This window comes from Galleria mellonella, unplaced genomic scaffold (assembly GCF_026898425.1).
Source record: "Galleria mellonella isolate WM207_F2 unplaced genomic scaffold, CSIRO_AGI_GalMel_v1 utg133, whole genome shotgun sequence".
Taxonomy (NCBI): Eukaryota; Metazoa; Arthropoda; class Insecta; order Lepidoptera; family Pyralidae; genus Galleria; species Galleria mellonella.
Genome location: NW_026441990.1, coordinates 3,068,838 through 3,088,155, shown reverse-complemented (window position 1 = coordinate 3,088,155; position 19,318 = coordinate 3,068,838). Strand labels below are relative to the sequence as shown.

At 30.9% G+C, this 19,318-nt stretch overlaps 1 protein-coding gene across 2 annotated transcripts in view; it reads left to right on the top strand.

Moving 5' to 3' along the window:
• Positions 1-19,318, top strand: part of LOC113511244 (inactive dipeptidyl peptidase 10) — a 202,909-nt gene that overhangs the window by 129,148 nt on the left and 54,443 nt on the right. For both annotated transcript variants that reach the window (XM_031912149.2, XM_026894862.3), the window contains exons 4-5: positions 7,579-7,673; positions 15,338-15,465. In XM_031912149.2, the coding sequence (XP_031768009.1) occupies positions 7,579-7,673; positions 15,338-15,465 (223 nt within the window). The remainder of the gene's footprint in view (positions 1-7,578; positions 7,674-15,337; positions 15,466-19,318) is intronic.

Here is a 19,318-nt window from a genome sequence, read left to right as displayed (position 1 = left end):
CAAGAACGGGCTCACCTATCCTAAATGTTTAGGCTTTGTTCGGACTATTTAGTAGATGGTTTATGTGAAGTTTGCATAAAATCGGTCGAGCGGTTCTTCATTTATCACATTTTTTGTAACAATTGAATTCAATAAATGGCGGATCATTTTGTTAATGGGGATTTTTGTGCCAAATTCAAACTTTTTTAAAATGGGGATTGTGCTGTCAAATTGAAACTTTTTCAGTGTTGACAGTACAAACATGTTGTTATGTCATTCATGCGGTCTTTAATTTTTTTTTTTATTACTTCACTTTATACGTAGCGAAGCACGTATCGGGCCGCTAGTATATCTATTGTAATGTATGTAAAAAGATAGAAGAGTCATGCCATGTTAACATCTACAATCATAAAAAAAATGCTATAAATACAGAATGTAATATAGTGATTTGAACTTAATGCTTATGGCTTCAAAACTGACATTCGCCTGATTTTTCATAAGATTTCAAAAAGAAAGAGGTTCTCAGAGTTGTATTTTTTTGTATATTTGTCATAACTGCGTCAGTTGTAAACTGATTTGGATTTTATTTATTTATTTATTTACAAAAAACATGGTAAGTGTATAGATGTTACAGTAAGTATAAGTCCTCATATTTCGCCATAATTTTATTTGATAAGATGCACTTACAGATAGAAATTTTAACAATATCAGATCATTAGTTTTTTTTTTTTTGGATTTTTTTATATTAAATAATATACTTACAAATTGGTCACATAGAAGTTTTATCAATATCGGTTTAGTAGTTTAATTTTGTTTATACCACTGTGTCGATAAACCAGCATACGATTCACCTGATGGTAAGTAGTTACTGTAGTCTATGAACGCTTGCAATACCAGGAGCATTATTTATTATGCTAATGCATAATAATTTATATTATTATTAGTTCAGTTTTGAAATAAAAATAACTTTGTAGTAGAGAAATTGCATTAGGAGATTTGTAATTTTTTTACATTTTATGTTTTTTATTAAATTATTATTACACGATTACCTCCGTAGTGCATTTGCACAGAATAGACCTTGGGCTGAGTTTTAAACGAACCATACCAGAGGGAGACTTTGTACAAAAGTCGATTGCTTGGGTACCTCTGTCCAATTCGTGTTTCAACCGTGAAGTAGTTGTGTTTGCATGACTGTATTTCGGTTTGAAGGGTGGGATATGGCGTAAATTTACTGGGTACAGAGGAATAACACCTGAATCCTCAGGAATGGCAACACATGGGGGGTATCATGAGCGAAACAGTATACTCTGTTATGTCCATGGTTACTGCTCATGTCTATAGGCGACGGTTACCACTTCCCATCAGGTGGGTCGTCGGCTTATTTGTAATTCTACGTTGTATAAAAAAAAACCATTTCCGAATTGTTTCGTGTCTGCCAAGACCGCGTAGAATGAACCTGACCTGTACTTTTTATGTCCGATTCTAGCCACCACCAGCTAAGGGCGAAGTACCTTAGTTTGCTTTCTCCGTTTCCCGCAAGGGGATGAGAAAAGACTGAATATGGGTATTCGTTAGTGCTTGCAAATGGTCGTTGCCTAGGTCCTCATAATAGATAATATCCTAACTAGGAGAAGAAGGGATTGTTAGTAATATGAACTTCCTACCCTTTGCTAGCAATATGCCCTGTCACGTCGATCTCCACGTGAGCCTCCTTGGAAACCATCGTGCTAAATTTCAGATGTATTCATCACGATGGGCTAATTGACTCGCTTTTTCATTCTCACCTATCATCCCCCACTCATTTTCCGTCAGCGTATACCGGCGTAGTGCGGGCGGGATGACCTTTCTATTATTATTCATTAAAAAATATTCTAATTTGAGGTGAAAGTAATTAGTGTGATTATTTTAAACTCTTATTAATATCACTAGTTACTATTCTTTTTATTTTCATTTAAGAGCTTCCTCTTCTCGGGGCAACTAATTCACGCATACTCTTCTAGCCAGCTCTATTCCAGGCCATATCTTTGATCTCTCAACACGACTTTGTACTTAGTGTTTTATTTATTTGTTCCATATAGTTATTTCTCCATCTTCCCCTTCCTCTTCTGCCCTCTATTTTTCTTTCCTAAGGTGGTCCAACGTTTTACTTCTTCTATTCTCTATTCTAATCACTATTTATGAAAATTGAGATCACTGTTTTTTGCTTAGCTGATTTTATTTGTTTCTTCCTTTTCTTGTAATATAGGTATAAAACATTTGCGTTTCTAAAAGCATTTGGATGTTTTGACTATTTATACCCAATGTTTACGCAAATACTGTATATAAATAAGAATATCAAAAATATACCGTAACATCGCTAGTTTAAAGCCCAATCTCGACCTTTCCGAGCATTTCGTGAATACGAACATTGGTTATTATAGTAATAAACGTAATCGAATTCTGTATTTCATTTATTTTATTGATTGTCATATATGAATGTACATAAAGTGGGTAAAAGCATTTGGTATTTATATAACAATAATTTATAATGACTATTAAAAACTATTACTTGAGTTATCAATAAATGAATAATTATTTAATACCCGTACTAACGTCCACGACAGACGCGTGTACTAAATTTTATTCAAGTTTGTTCAGCCGTTTGTGCGTGATCGAGTAACAAACATATAAATGTTATTACTTTTACTTTCACATTTATAATGTTAACAGAACTTAAAATATTTGTAGTTTATTGTATTATTTTTAATGTAAAATATTTTTTTTATTTAACCACACGATCGGTTTCAAAACGTTATCCATGTACAATTTTAGATTTTATTTTAAATTTGTATATGTAATATTTGCTTTGTTTAAAACGGTTTGTATATTTTTATACATCCGATGTTTATCATACAAACATTACTAAAATATACCATAACGCGTTGACTTAACGTTCAATTTTCAAAGCTAAGGTTTTCTGAAGTCTGGACATGTTATGAATACAAAAATGATTGAAATAAATGTAATCTAATTCTACATCAGATTTTATTGATTATCGTGATATTTCTCTCTTCAGGTTTATTTTTGTTTGTGTTTCTTTGATGTATTGTAATGACATTGTTAATATACGTTATAAGATTTGAGGTTAAATTCTCGTTTGATACTAGATTTATATCAGCTATTATCCATTCACTGCTGAATGGAAGCCTCCCCTATAGACTGCCATAAAGAACGGTCTTGAGTCACCTGCATCCACTGACTCCCTATAATGCATTTGAAGTCGTCGCTAAATCTAGTGGACAGGGAGGGGGGTCGTTCTACGCTGCTTTAATGGTTTCGCCACTCACAAACCTTTCTTGAGCTTGGTTCTAGATTAGTACGGTAAAAATTGGTATCAATGTGGAAAACAATTGCTGTAATGTTTAAACTTGTCATACTTCGTTGTTTAGAAGATTATGACGATTTACTTATGACTAAAATATAGCGTAAATGGATCTTTCAAAAAAAATACTCAAAGATATCTCGTTGAACAAAAAAAAAAAATTAAAGAATTTAAAGAAGGAATGTAGCTGAACTAATTTTACATGCTTTTTTGATGTTCCTTTTTTCAACAATCACAATAAAAAAATATCTATCATCTAAACAGATCTTTAAAGTAAGAGAAAACTCATAATATTACAATGGACACCCATAAAAGGACTATAATTCGTCATAAACCACAACACGCTCGAAAACCTACCACTGTCACTAATTGCCCTGCTTAGTATAATTACTCCCTTAATTACAGACCCTTTCACATCGAATATTATTATGCGACAGCTAAAAAAAAGAGTTATTTTACAGAATTAGGTGTTATCTTGCTAAAGTCCATGTCACTTGTTATTTTATTAGAATTACTTTGCTTAATTCCGCCACCATTAGTATGCGTGTGACTGCCAACACTTAAAGATTGGCCAACACTATTACTACCAGAAATTCGACAACCTTCCATTTTAGCCATCAATTTTCGGCTGCTGTTTGGTACCTATTTTTTTAAAATTATTCGCACTTTCGATGCCGAATGGTTAACACTAGGCTCCGAACAGCGAGCTAATAATTTGCCTGAAGATGTGTCGTTTAGAGGTGAAACATTTGTCGCAAAACGTGCGTGAATAAACTTCTAGTAGTAATAGTAGTGGTCAGTCTTCTAGTGTTGGCAGTCACACACATACTAATGGTAGCGGAATTAAACAAAATAATTCTAATCGAATAACCAGTATAAAATTATTGTTTTGAATTGATTTTTAAATCATCAAGATATTGTTCCACAATAAAAGCGATTTCTATTATGGCAAAATCAGTTGTTTGGATTTAAAAACTAAACTACTGAACCTATAAGTGATCCTTTTAGATAAAAAAGAATTTTCCAAATTGATTTACCCACAACTGATAGAATTATCAGGTAACGTATATAAAAAAAATACAACTGAATTGAGAACCTGCTTCTTTTTGAAGTAATTTGAAAAGGAGATGTAGTCCAAGTATCTCCTTGGTCTACTTTTCTATCTACTTGGTCTACATTTTTCTTTTGCCACATAATTGCATAGTGTCAATAATCGTGACTGTCAGCACTTAATGGAACTTTGTATAACTTACATTTAATATTTTAAAAATTTTATAACTCCCATGCGGTGCCATTCCTGAGGACTCAGGCGTTATTCCTCTGTACCCTGTAAATTCACTGCCATATCCCACCCTTCAAACCGAAACACAGCAATGCAAACACGACTGCTTCACGGTAGAGATACGAATGGCACCTCTGTCTGCCCAAGCAATTGACTTTTGTACAAAATCTCCCTCTGGTGTTTATATATGAGACATCTTATTGTTTATCGGTGCGTGTGTATTGACGATTAAAGTTACTTTTATGGGGAGAAAAGTTAAAGTTTATGAAATGATGGTTCTTTATATTTTTTCTCCCCTGGGTGATAATAAACTACTTTGGACCGTGTTAGCGAAGTCATCATTCATTTTCCAAGTCGGTATCGTAAAAAATAAATATTAAATGTTACAACCATAAACTTATACTGTGCTTACCATGAGTGTAACGTAAGTTTTTTTTTTATAAATAATAATAAAATGGTAACCCTGCCTGTGCTATCGATATACACTGGCGGGGCACCAGTGAGGGATGATAATGAGGCTGAAGACAGGTCTGTGGCCCATCGCAACGAATTTGATAGTAATTAATTATAATGGTTTCCAGGAGAAATCATCATGATTAATTACTAACAAATATGCCCCTTACTAACAATCCTTCTCCCCCCCCCCCCCTCATGCGTAGGTTCAGAAGGTATATTATATTATGATTCTTATATAATTTTATTAATATTATAACAAGTGAATGGTTTGATGGATCGATGAATTTTTGTTACTCTTTCACGCAAAAACAACTGAACAGATTCTAATAAGTTTTGGTACACTGGCATATCCTATTTGGTACATCCTAATTTAATACATAGGATACATTATGTACTTGTTATTGTTGGATACACTATGTTCCATAGCCAGTACTAATGTACAATATAATCATAACCTTCAAGAAAAGAGTATATTCCTTTTTAAAAGGCCGGCAGCACACCTGCAATGCCATTGGTGTTGTGGGTGATCATGGGCGGCGGTAGTCACTTACCATCAGGTAATCTGGATGCTTCTTTATCCCCTGTGTTATAAAAAAAGTGTATATATTTGTTTAGTTCCGACAAACAAACAATTTATTTTATAAATCAAGAGCTCTAAATAACGAAACTTTGCTAAAATAAGAGGCTTGGGCGTTAAAGAATTCTTCGAAGAAGTTTTATATCGTAATAACAATTGGATACATTGCGTTCGGTAATGTATTGGGTGATTGCAGGGTTGTCACATACGGATTTTATCTTCAAAATTATCTGAGAAGTCCAAAATATATTTTTAAATAAAATTTGAGGATTTATCCCCTTCTAAGAATAGGAGATGGCAAATTAACACCCCGGCAGAAGCACAGTCAATCGGGTTTCAGAGCCTAGGGAAAGTTAAGGAAGATATCAAGGAAAAGGAGGTGCAGGAAAGTACCAAGTTATTTTCGTGTACATATTTTTATATAAATGATTGAGCAATCATATAATAAAAAGTTCTGGATTTAGCTTAGTATTGTTCGTCATCATCGTCATTGTATTCTATTGCCATGGGCGAAAAAATACATAATGAAATATATATTTTTTTGTCCATGTTACTGTCACTCTACTGGAATTAAATCTCTTCTCTAATAATAAGTTATATCCTTACCAATATTATAAATGTGATAATGAGTTTGTTTGTTACACATTATCGCCTTAACTGTACTACCAATTGTTATGAACTTTGATATACATATGTACATGTATATGTACTATTTAGGATAGAGAAGAACATAGGCCAAATTTATCCCAGTCAATTGTTATATATATTCTTTATTGCACTTGTAAGTTACATATAAAATAATGTATTTATAAATGTTGTGAGCAAAGGTGGACTTATCTCTGACAAAGATCTCTTCCAGTCAACCCAATACAATATTATATATCCTGGTCACATTTCCAAAATAATGGAAAAAAATTATTGTTGAAACCTTTGATAACAAACGTCTAAAATGGGTATAAAAGGTTTTGAAACAAATATAAATCTACGCACCGATGTTAATTTCTCTTAAAAATATATTTTAAATGTACAATTAACAACCCTATTGAAACTTATGCATCAGACAGATTGCTCCACAAACCTACTTAAACCTCTTTCATTGATTGCATTGAATATTTTATTAGATGGCTCCAGTTTCCTGGTCTAACTCGGTGATTATATTTGCTCATACATGTTTTGTTCTCATTATTAGTCAATAATTAAATTAAAAAATAAATAAATACCATTAAAGAAACTAGGGGTATCGTGGGCGAACCAATATACTCTGTTATGTCTGTTATGTATACGTATATGGTACTGCTCATGTCTATAGGAGACGGTTACCACTTTCTATCAGGTGGGCCATCGGCTTGTTTGCCATTCTGTTTTTAAAATAGATACATTAGATTATTCGATAGATACTTCATCTATTTGCTAGTAATCTCCCTAATATTATTAGCCATTATTAATTTTATCATTATTGATGTGGCAAAATTTTTTTAAAGATTTCAAAAAGGAGGTTTACAATTTGGTTATGTTTTTTTTTATATTTTTTACTCCCATAACTCCGTTCGTTAGAAACAGATTTGAATTTTTTTCACTTGACAGGATGTGCTTACTTATTGTTTACTTATATTTTATCAAAATCGTTTCACTAGTTTAATTTTTAATTAAAAAATACTTTTTCTAATTGATAAGGTTTTGGAAGTAAACCTTATTACTCGTAATTGAGAAAAAAATAGAAAAAGATGTGTGTTTCATAATTAATTTTGTTTTTGAAAGTATCCGTTTTAGATTTTAATTTATAAGAAAAAAATTGTTTTATTCAAATAATTCTTTTTTCTTTTTTTTTTATTCTATATTCCGTTCCGAATTCAATTTCATGTCTGTTTATACGTCCGAGGGGCAGTAATAAAGTAAATGTAATGAATTACTTTTTGTTCACAGGTGACGAGTTCGTATACAGAGACGCATCTGGCGGTATCAGCCTTATGTTTGCAGCTAATCAGACATCAAAGACGCTCATGCCGAACACAACATTTGTAAGTTTATTTCTTTTAATTAAAAAAATAAATAATTTCTAGATGGCGTATTAAGATAAAACATAGATCAGATTTTAATTTTACCTTCAGAAAGTTAGTTGTAAAAATCTCATTTAATTTGGTGCAATAGTTTTTGTGTAATACTGGAAAAAACATATAGATAGACAAAATAACTGAAAAATGTTTATTTTGACTTGTATTGCTCTCTTATTAAGTTCCCTCAATTTTTTCTTAAATATCTCTCATATACAGACATCTTTTTGTTCAATTTAATTATATAAGTAAAGTTACATAAATATAATTTAAGTGATCTTTATCTATCATAATGAATTTATTAAAATAAAAAGAAAATGTGACTTAATTACAGATTATGTGCCACTAAAATTAGAGACTACGAAAGTCTTTATTTTAAAATATTACACAAAGTAGTACCGAGATAATGTTTTATTTTTTTATTTAGAAAATCCATTACTAAATCAATCTCTCTCTTTCTTTTTCACACTGTAATCTTTATAAAAATTGTTTTATTGTTAGAGTATAGATTATTTACGTGTGTGCCATATTGAAATTAATCCGATATTTCCTTTGTGACAATCACATTAAATATAATAAAAGAAATGAAGTAACTAAAGACAATTGAATTAAATTAAAGCAACTACTACATACGAGGCTATCTCGCACTAGGACCATCAAATTTCACGAGCACGATCCCAATCAGGAATTCCTTTAACGCCCCTAACCAGTTTAACGGACTGATAACGTATTTCCCAGAATGCAGCCCTCGTACAAATTAATTGAAAGACAATTTTGCATCTATATTGTAGTGAATTGGATCTAATGTATTGTCATTCAATGTGGATTGTTAATTTTTCGTCTCTTATTCGAATTATAAGTAATTCTTCTTCCTGCTTTTTCTATATCTATTTAGAGTTGGCGTAATATGTTTTCTTCTACCATTCATTTCTGTTTGCTGTCATCTCACTAGTCTAACCATATCGTCTTTCACACAGTCCATCCATTTTATCTAATATTATTCAATATTTCTTTATAATTAATTAAATGGGAATTAAATGAACCTATTTTGTTTTATGTTATTATATAAGTTGCATGATTCTACGAGTATTATTTTTTAATTCTTTATTTTTGTTAAGTCAATCACAGATGAAATTATTCCATATTTTTTTTAATACGTCTTCAAAATACGTAAAGACATTTTTTATTACGATACGAGTATATTACGCAGAGCATCTACACTAGCTAATGAGTGTAAAAATCTAATAATTATTATTAATTTTGGAATAAGTCTTTGAAACATATGTATAAAAATGGATGTACCAAGAGATGCAATTGTAACTCTATTCTCCTATCTAAACCAGAAGGGACCTGGCGTAAAAATAGATATTTTCTGTATATAATTGTACTAAAATTATTTAAGATTTTTCTCCGCAAAATAACAACTCCAATGATGACACAATTGATACGAGACCAAAATGGAAGTTACTATAATAATTGCAAATAATAAATAAAAAAGGAAATTTAAATAAAATATGTAAATAATTTTAAAAATTGTTAAAAATATAATAAATAAATAAAATACTAATTAATTATTTCCTAATTTTTATCATTTTTTTATTTCTTTTCTTTATTTTTATTCCTTTTTTATTTTTATTTTATATATTTTCCTTTTGCCCCTTTCTTCATCCTTGCTTTTATTATTTATCCTTTATCTAAGGTAGTTTACTCCATTCATGAATTACTAGTTTTCCTTTGTCTATGTCAATCATACAGATATCACAAAACAATCAAACATTAAAGAATCGAATATATTTTCGTCACAATACTTTGTCACGCGATATCAAAAAGCACTTACGAGTATATCCCCCTCAATTGTTTACCCACTTGTTGGCTGGACATCAATTTCTTCGATGCTGCCAAAGACGCTATCAATATTTATAATGCCTTTTCTTATCTATATGGTTTCAGTGTAGCCATATGAAAATATACGAATACGCAGGTTGTAATTTAAAAATGGTTAATTTATATGTAACTAAAAATCTACCCAACGTTATAAAACATGTTTTTTAACGGATGATAATAGAATTGTAACTCCGCCTGCGCTAACGGTATACTTTAGCGGGGTACCAGTGATAGATGATAGTTGAGGATGAAAAGACAGGCCAGTTAGTCCAACATGATGAATATATCTGGAATTCAGCACGATGGTATCAGAGGAGAAGGAGACCACGTGGAGGTAGACCTGACAGGGTATATTCCTTTCTTTCCTATATATATATCCCTATATATTTAAGAGCTGCGCTCTTGTCGGTGGAGCTCTTGCCACTCACTACGATTTTCAGCGAGTCTCTTCACCTCTTGATACGACACGATACCAACTCCTTCCTTGATCTGCCTGATGTAACTATGTCTCGGTCTCCCTCTCCCCCTTCTTCCTTCTATCTTACCTTCTATTATAATGTTCATAAGTTCGTCGTGTCGTATCAAGTGTCCTAACATTTTGAGCTGCATATGTCAGCTGAATATGTAATAATTAATTTTAAACTAGTTTATTTATTTGTTAGTTTTATTTTAATTATACCTTGTCATTTTTTTATTTGTTTTACGTATTAATTTTTTTTAACATAGAGGTGAACGAGTATATGCCTCACCTGATAGTGAGTAATGTATATGTTTGTGCCTTTATGTTTGTTTCGTCATCATGCAAAAACGATTGCACCGAATTGGATGCAGTTTACAAAGTTGTATTTCTAAAGATCTATCTTAAAATCTGGTGTATATTTTATCTTGATATTCCTTCTAGAAGTGGGCTATTCCATTAGTTTTCCTACTTCTGAAATCTATGCGTACAAAAGAGGCAATAAGCTTTAAAATTTTGAAATAAGAATTCTTTGAATATTATTTAATTCTGCCAATATTTTTGACGAAGAAAATTAAAAGGATTTTTACGAGTCTCTAGAGCCGTAAAAGATTATATATAAAACATGCACCTATAGTAACATAACTGTAAGGTTAATTCAAAATGTTTCCTAAATACAAGTAGGTATAAGTGTACATTTTGAATAACAATGATTAATGAAACGTGAAAACGTTGTGTATTCCAACTGTTTCCTTACGCTAATTACCAAAATTATAATGGCTTACATTTATTGTGGTTCAGCAATATTCCACTGTAATTACTGAAGTTTAGGTATAATTTCCTTTGCAAAGTATTAACTGTTTTGTTTTGTCCGACGGCGCTAATTTTCTAAAGGAGCTGTTATTATGATTAATTTGTTTTACAAAAATGTTCGTGAGATTTTAAATTATATTTTTCTGTGTAATTTGGAATAGCGAGGAATCTTTTTAACGACCGACCTGATGGAAAGTAGTTTCAATCGATTTCAAAAAGTAGTAGGTTCTCAGTTAGGTTATTTTTTTTATATGGGGTAACAAACCTCATAACTCTGTCAGTTAAAAAGCGTTTTGGAACATTCTATAAGAAAGGATATATTTATAGTTTGGTCTTATACAAATTTTATAAAATCGGCTCAGTAGTTTAGCTTTAAATTCAAAATTATTGGTTTTAGCAAAATAAAAATTTGAATTTAATTTTTTTTTATGAAGCACAATCTTAAATTATATCATATTTTTAAGCTTACTAATATATTTATGACACAATTCGCCAACGGTCGATATATTTTAATGTATTATTTATATTACTAGAAAGTTTGTGTTAATTTTTTTAAACATGTATTTGGCAATACGATTCCCGTTTCCTACAGGATAGACTCAGCCTAGTGTAGGAATCATTATTAAATTTTGTGCTTATACAAATATACTTTGATAAGAAATACTTTTTTTATTTTTTTTATGCAACTTAGAATGGCAAACAATCTGACGGCCCACCTGATGGAAAATGGTGGTGGAGCAGTACCATGGACATAATAGAGTATATTTCACGCGTTGCCATTCCTGAGGACTCAGCAATGGCAACGTATTGTTTGTTTTGAAATAAAAATAGTGAAATTATAAATTAACTGTTTGTATATCGGGGCTTCGTCCGTGAGATTCGATATATAAACTATATCGGGATAAAAATTAAAGTCAAGAAAAAAAGATACTCATCGGGAATAATGAACAATATCGCGTAACGACGCGGACGTAGTCGCAGGCAAAACCTAGTATAATAATATGTATTACGCGAACGTACCGGCAATTGGTCAAATTCGAACTATCGGAACGTCCTCGGCTGAGACGAGATATTCAGACCGCGGCGGGAATGTAGAATTTTGGAACATAATTGAATGACGATAGAATTCTAATAGCCATACTAAACTCAAGGAATATTGGATCTTATATTGAATGGAGTTATATAATAAATCGCACTATAAAAATAACTTCGACATTGATATAATGGCCATAAAATTCATAGTACCCTTTGATTTCTGAACAATTTTATTACCTAGACAAGGTATACATAAATGACTATATATTTTTTGTTGTACAAAAAAACAATAAATTTAAATAATGTTAAAATTCACGATCGAGGCTTGACTTAACGCATTTACTTATATACCTGATCTTTATTGTAGACATTTCAAAAAAGAATCAGTATACATATGTTGCTTTATAAAATAATAATATTCGAGATACACGAGATTCGTGTTGTAGGTGTTTATTAGCGACGGTAGCCGCTTTCCATCAGGCGGACCGTCTGTTCGTTTGCCTCTCTAATAATAAAAACAATAATAAAAAATACTCACTAAGATAAGAAGTATGTTGAGATGAATGTTTAAATTTGGAACTGTTTGGCGCAAAAACTACTAAATGGATTTGAATAAAATTTGGTACCCGGGTAGCTTATATTCTGACTTTGACCATAGATACTTTATATACAGATTCACTCGAGCAAATTATACAATTGTATCGTTATGTTTGTAAATTGTCTTGTTTATTTCCTATATTGTATAATGCAAATAAAGTATACTCATTCATTCATTCATTCATTCAAAGGCGCGGGATAGAGCTAGTAATTATAATCGATTTATTTTCTCTTCACAATTCACAGTGAAATACAATGAGATATGCTTATATTAAAGTAATTATATTAAATATAATTGTGAGAGACTGGTGCCTGAGATAGGTATAAGAATACCTGTATTACAGGTCACCAGGGCCTCACTCCGCAGGTTTACTTACTATGTACTTGTAATATAGTATGTGTATTCAATGAAATAAATATACATACATACATACATATCTGTCACGCCTGTCTCCCATTAGGGTAGGCAGAAACAATGGAACGCCACGTGATTCGATTCAAACAAACCTCTTTCGCTGTAATAAATATAATTTATTGAAAGAGATAATTTATTGTAATTTAGGTCTGGGAGTTATGTGTGTATTGTGTGAGTGCCTGTACGTGTGCGTGAGCGTGCGTATGTGTGTGTGTTCATGTGTAAGCGTGTGTGTGCGCGTGCATATGTGTGTGTGTACATGTGTAAGCGTGTGTGTGCGCGAGCTTGATGTAAATTTAAGTTATAAATAATTTTAGTATTACAGTAGGATTCCTGTGTCATAGAAAGCACATATAATAATAAACAGCAGTTGAGTTGCAACAGGCAAGTAATAAATAATGTTCCGTTTGCGCTTGTATGATTGTGTTTGTATGCACAAAGGATTACACTGTACACTCGGCTCGGTCGTTCGTCCGATTTGAATATTCAGCAGCTGAATTCATTATACGCCAGCCTGACACAATCTAATGCGATTCCAAATCCACGTGTCAAAGAGCAAACACAAGGAAATGTTACAGCTTCCAAAGAAGGAGGAGGTTCACAAATCTTTTGCTTTTTTTGTATGTTTGTTGATTTAGAACTCTGTCTCTTATGAACTGATTTCGAATTTTTTTACACAACAATAACTAATAAATTGCAATAAATGTAGATATACCACGTGGTTTTCAGTTGACAAAGACAAAATAACAGCAATTTTTTTTCACTCTCTACAATACAACAAAAGTAAGTTGATATAACATAAGCTTTTATGTCGTCTCCTTGTAGGACAACGTTAATTTGTCGGATATCATTTTCGGTCACCGTTTACTTTACTAGTCACGAATAGTTATTCCAAGTATAGTTATACGTTAGATTGCATGGAAAAATGATTTTTGATTTATTCGAGATTAAGATCAAGGAATAGACTATCGGCGGTATTCGTGTATAAATTAAAGTTTGGTCGAGTCCACCCTAAGGGCTCTTTATACGGTTTTGTTAAAGCAACTGTATTTTTATAGGAAATAGATTTATATTACGTACAAATGTGTTCCATACTAGCTAACACGCGAAACTTGTATTACTGTATGACATTACATAAACAAAGCCAGATAATTAATGATAATAAAATAAATGCCGTCTCGATAACGATCTGAAAACATATTTATTATTTCTTAATAGAAACAATTACTTTCTTCCTCTTATTGTACGCACACTGCCCGTTGGTAACTAATGCTGCTTTCCACTCAGTGTTTGCTGGAAGAGAACTCTTACAGAGTTAAGCTTGCCTGTTGTACATCCTTTTTTAATATAATTATATGTATATAATTTTTTATATACAAAAAATAAAAATAAATAAAATAAATGACTAAATAAATCTGAAACAATTCTGATTTCATGCAAAATGAAATAATCATTATGTTACACTGGTATGACAAATAAAGTATTTTTTTAATGGTTGATAATGGAATGGTAACCCCGCTTATGTTAATAGTATCCGCTAGCGAAGCACTAGTGAGGAATGATAGGTGAGAATGAAAAGGCAAGTCCGTTAGTCCATCGTAATGAATGCACCTGGAATTCAGTACGATGGTTTCCAGGGGGTACCACGTGGGAGTCGACCTGACAGTGTATATTGTTGGTAATGTGACTGGTAGTCCGTCATTACTTCACTATCTATCTACAATCCCTTCCCCTTCACAATTAAAATATTTGCTGAGTTATTTCAGACTAGCGACTCGCTTCGGTTTCGCAAGGCGGGATTTGAATTCCATTTCTATCCATTAAAAAAGAATCATTCAGGTATTCTTTCCTGAGGATTAAGATAGTATGTTTCCGTATACTCTGTAATTGTATTGCTATTTCCCACCCTTCAAACCAAAACATAGCCTTGCGAGCACAACTTCTTTGCAGCAGAGACACGAGTATGCCAAAGGTATTGAAACAGATACATTTAATACAAAGTTTCCCTTCGATATATATGATATATTATCACTATAAGAATATATCTTAATATATTTTGTATATATTATTACTAGATTTCCATCCGCATCGTTTCCTTTCATCGTTGCATTTTATACTAGTTTTTTGTTCGCTACTTCATAGGCATGGTTTTCAGAAGCAAGAAAACCAATGAAAAAATGTTTTCCAATTGTCTTTTAGATGACGTATCACCATAAAACGTACACTAGATTTTAAATTAAATCTTCAGGAACATATTTGTAAAACTGTGTTCAAGTTTTTGCATGATTTTGGAACGTGTCTGTTCAATAGAGTGACAAAATTTCTGAAACAAAATATTGTTTTTACCCTCATTAAGACCTTTCATACAAATTTTGATTAGTCTAGTTACAATTTTATTATATTATTAAGGTAATCCTATTTTCTTTGCAGAGAGTGCTAGAACCGGCCTCGTTCTCGGTGTCAGCGGATCGAAGATTCCTCCTTCTAGCACAGAGCATACGTAAACTGCATCACTACTCGTACTTAGCGCGATACACAGTCTACGATATACTAACCACGTAAGTTGAATTTACATATGTACATACGAATAAACAACTAAACGACAGATATATATATATATATATAATACAAATTAATAATAATCAAAATAACACAAATAGTTGTCTGTTTTATCTGCCTGCTCTTTAAATATATGTCGTGAGGATTGACAATTGTTTAATTTTGACAATTGCCCACAATTTTTTCTATTGTGATGATTATGATGTGGACTGATTATGGGCAAAATATAGACAAGTAAGCATTTAATTTTGTCTAGTTTCATTGTTTAAAAATTGTCACAATATTGTACACCGCTCTACCCGCTGACATTGATGCTTCTTTACACTTTGGGTGTTGCTGGAAGAGAACTCTTTTAGAGTTAAGCTCGCCTTTGTACATTTGAGTACTTCTATCTGTATTTTATAAATAACTGGTGTGTACAATAAAGAATTAAATAAAATAAATAAATAAATTGGTGAGAGAGGCATTAGTTAGATGATAAGTAAGGATGAAAACAGCTCTGTTAGCCTATCGTGAAGAATTCGACAAGATTTAACCACGATAGCTTCGAGGAGAAACCCCGTGGAGGTCTACCTGATAGGGTATATTGTTAACAATAAGGCCGTTAGAATCCATTACTAACAATCCATTTTCCCTGACTGGGTATATTAGTACCTCTCAGACACCTATAAAAATTTACATCCTGCTTTAAATATTACTTTACCTTTAAAATTTAATTTTTCAAATATATTTTCATATTTTAACAAAAATTTTCCAATCAAAATTATCCTTATTTTGTATTTTAATCTAAAAGTATCCCGAAATTAATATTGCTGTAAATTAATTTCATTCCAAACTTAATAGCGTATTATAATTTCTAAGATATTTTTATTAAAAATAAAAATAAAAAAAAAAAACAGGAAAGTGCCGCACGAATTAGCAATAGAAATATAAATATGTATAATAATTATAAATAGAATTTTCCAAAGTTACATTGTAGATTACACAAATAAATGATGAATTTATTTGTTTACTTTAAATAAATAAAACGAAAATTATAACTTCTCTTTCATTAAATGAATCGCTAAGCTAGTCCTATATCATCATCATCTCAGCCGTTAACTGTCCACTAGTGAACATAGGTCTCCCCCTTGGGGATTTTGGCAATAAAGTTGGCAACCGCAGTTAAGCTTTAGTGATATATAAAGAGTAATCGTACATACGAGTATAAGACTTTGGAATTTTCTCCCAAATGATACAAGAATGGCGTAAACCGTTCATGCTTTCAAAGTTTAAACAGACAAACATTACAATACAATTAATAATTGAGTTATATATATATATATATATATATATATATATATATATATATATATATATATATATATATATATATATATATATATATATATATATATATATATATTTATTCTAAGTTTATATAATATATATTGTATTATCCTGCACCATACGAGTATATGTTGTGCTTTATATACAAACCCTATAGATACTTTCTCTTTTCGGGTTCTCAAGATTGACTTGAAGAAATACCTTTAAGCAATAAGTCCGCCTGTGTACATTTTTATTATAACCTAATATCTATATTAAAAATGAATGTATAAACACAAAGAAAAAAAAATAAGTAAATTGTATTCACTGTCTTCTTTTGTATCCAAAAAATGGCAACATTACTTTTTTATTAATTGTTTGCTTTTCGCCCCCTACTTCGTACGCCTATATTTCAAAAATAGGAAAACTAATGAAATGGATAGATAGATACTCTTTACTGTTTTCTTAAAAAAATTACAATAGTTAACTTATTATAAATATAAACAATTACAAGAAATAATCACAATGAGAAAACAATAGACCAATTCTATATGGCGTATTAAAATTATATTACACTACAGGAACCCAAATGTGAAAATCATAATTAATTTAATGTAGTAGTTTTTGCGTAATATCGAAACAAACATACAGATATTCAAACAACATTTCTAAAAATTATAGCCAAGCTGTTGCCACAGAAATAAATCTTCTAACTGACCCAGTAAATGTTCTGCTCCCTAAAGATCACTTCGAGATAAAAACCATCCTATCTCTTAAGTTAATGCAAACAATACAGATTTACAGAATTTAATTAAAATTGGTTAAGCTGTTTCCGAGATTTACGTCAACAAATGAATGAATGAATGAAAACTCTTTATTGTTCCCTTCAATGAAAGATACAGATTATAAAGATTAACAATATGTACACAAACAATATGAATAATTAATTACTAAATTTAATTACATATACTTCATTATAGAATCCGTTACTAACAAATCCTTTCCTTATCGCTAACCTTAGGATGGAGAGAAATAATTAAAATTGTATCTGGTTAAGGCATAACAGAAAATTAATAAGATACAAATATAAATACAAAAGATAAATTTAATAAATAAATAAAAACAAAAAAGATAAATTTAATAGCAAACATCGCGGCACGGAATTTTTATATATTAATAAATAGGTGATACAATGTTCAAAGAATGCACCTGTTCCTAAAAAGTATAAACAAAAAATAAAAATATTAAAATTATTAATACTCTGTTCCATGTACATATTTGAGGTAGGGATTTTTGTAAAAAATAATCCAGATATATTTGAAAAATGCTGTGAAAGCCAATTACATTTGTCAAGAGATCTAACTAAATTATTATTTTCAAAACAAACTGGCACTTTATTTAAAAGGAATTGTCATTTTCTGTTGATAAAAGTGTATAATAAAATTCCCAAAAATAGAAGTGAACTACCTTACACTCATTTTGAAACGACCTTAAAAATGGCTTATTGACCAATGTTTCTACATTCTGAATGATTTTATTGATGTGAGATCATTAGGTTGTGTGTTGTCAATGCTATTGTAGTCTATATAATATAATTATTTTTAATTATTTCATAATTAATATGACATGGTATATACGAAGTTGTTTATGGCAAATTTGTTTATTTATTGTAAAAGTAATTAGCAACTTTAAAAAAAAAACTATGCATGTTTATCTATGCTGATAAACATGCATAGTTTTAGCTGACTATGAAACTGTCTACTTATTAAATAAGAACTATGTATCGCCTATTCAAAGCAAATAAAGTATTATATTCTATTCTATTCTAGGTCACGGAATGAAAATATGTAAGATCCTATATTCACGTTTGACAGTGTAATACAGCATATATAACATATAAAGTCTGATATAAATAATAAAAACCGCGAGAAACAGCTAGTATAGCACGGGTAGTTTCTTAGTTTTATGTATCACTGCATGTGACCGCGGTCGCTCATCTCATGAGGCAGATAAAGTGTGTTCACAGAATATTTACTGTCGCCTCGTCGTATAAAATGTTGGAAGTTTCCGTTCATGAAGAAAATTAAATATTTAAGTATCACTCGCACTGGTGTTTATTTTTAACAGCCTTCGTAATATATTTTGCACATGCTGATTTAGTGTTGGGAGAAACATCAGGCAGTTAAGAGTCAAACCAGCTTCCTGGCTTACTATATAGAAATGGATCACCCATTTTCGATATTTCCGGAAGCAGAATTAAACAAAATAATTCTAAAAAAATCGACTATCTAGTTTAAAATAATTAAAATTTTTGGCATATCACGTAATATCTTTATAAATAATGGGCGGATTTTTTATTTGCTATTTGATTTTTAATATTTTTTTTTTAATAGATAACGTTCAACATATTTATTTAAGGAATGTTCTGTAAAATTTATTAAAGGTATAAATAAGACAAATATACATAAAAAAAATTAAATAAAAATAGTTATTTAAAGGATTACAAGCTACTTATGTTCACCGCAATTGTTATATAACAAACAA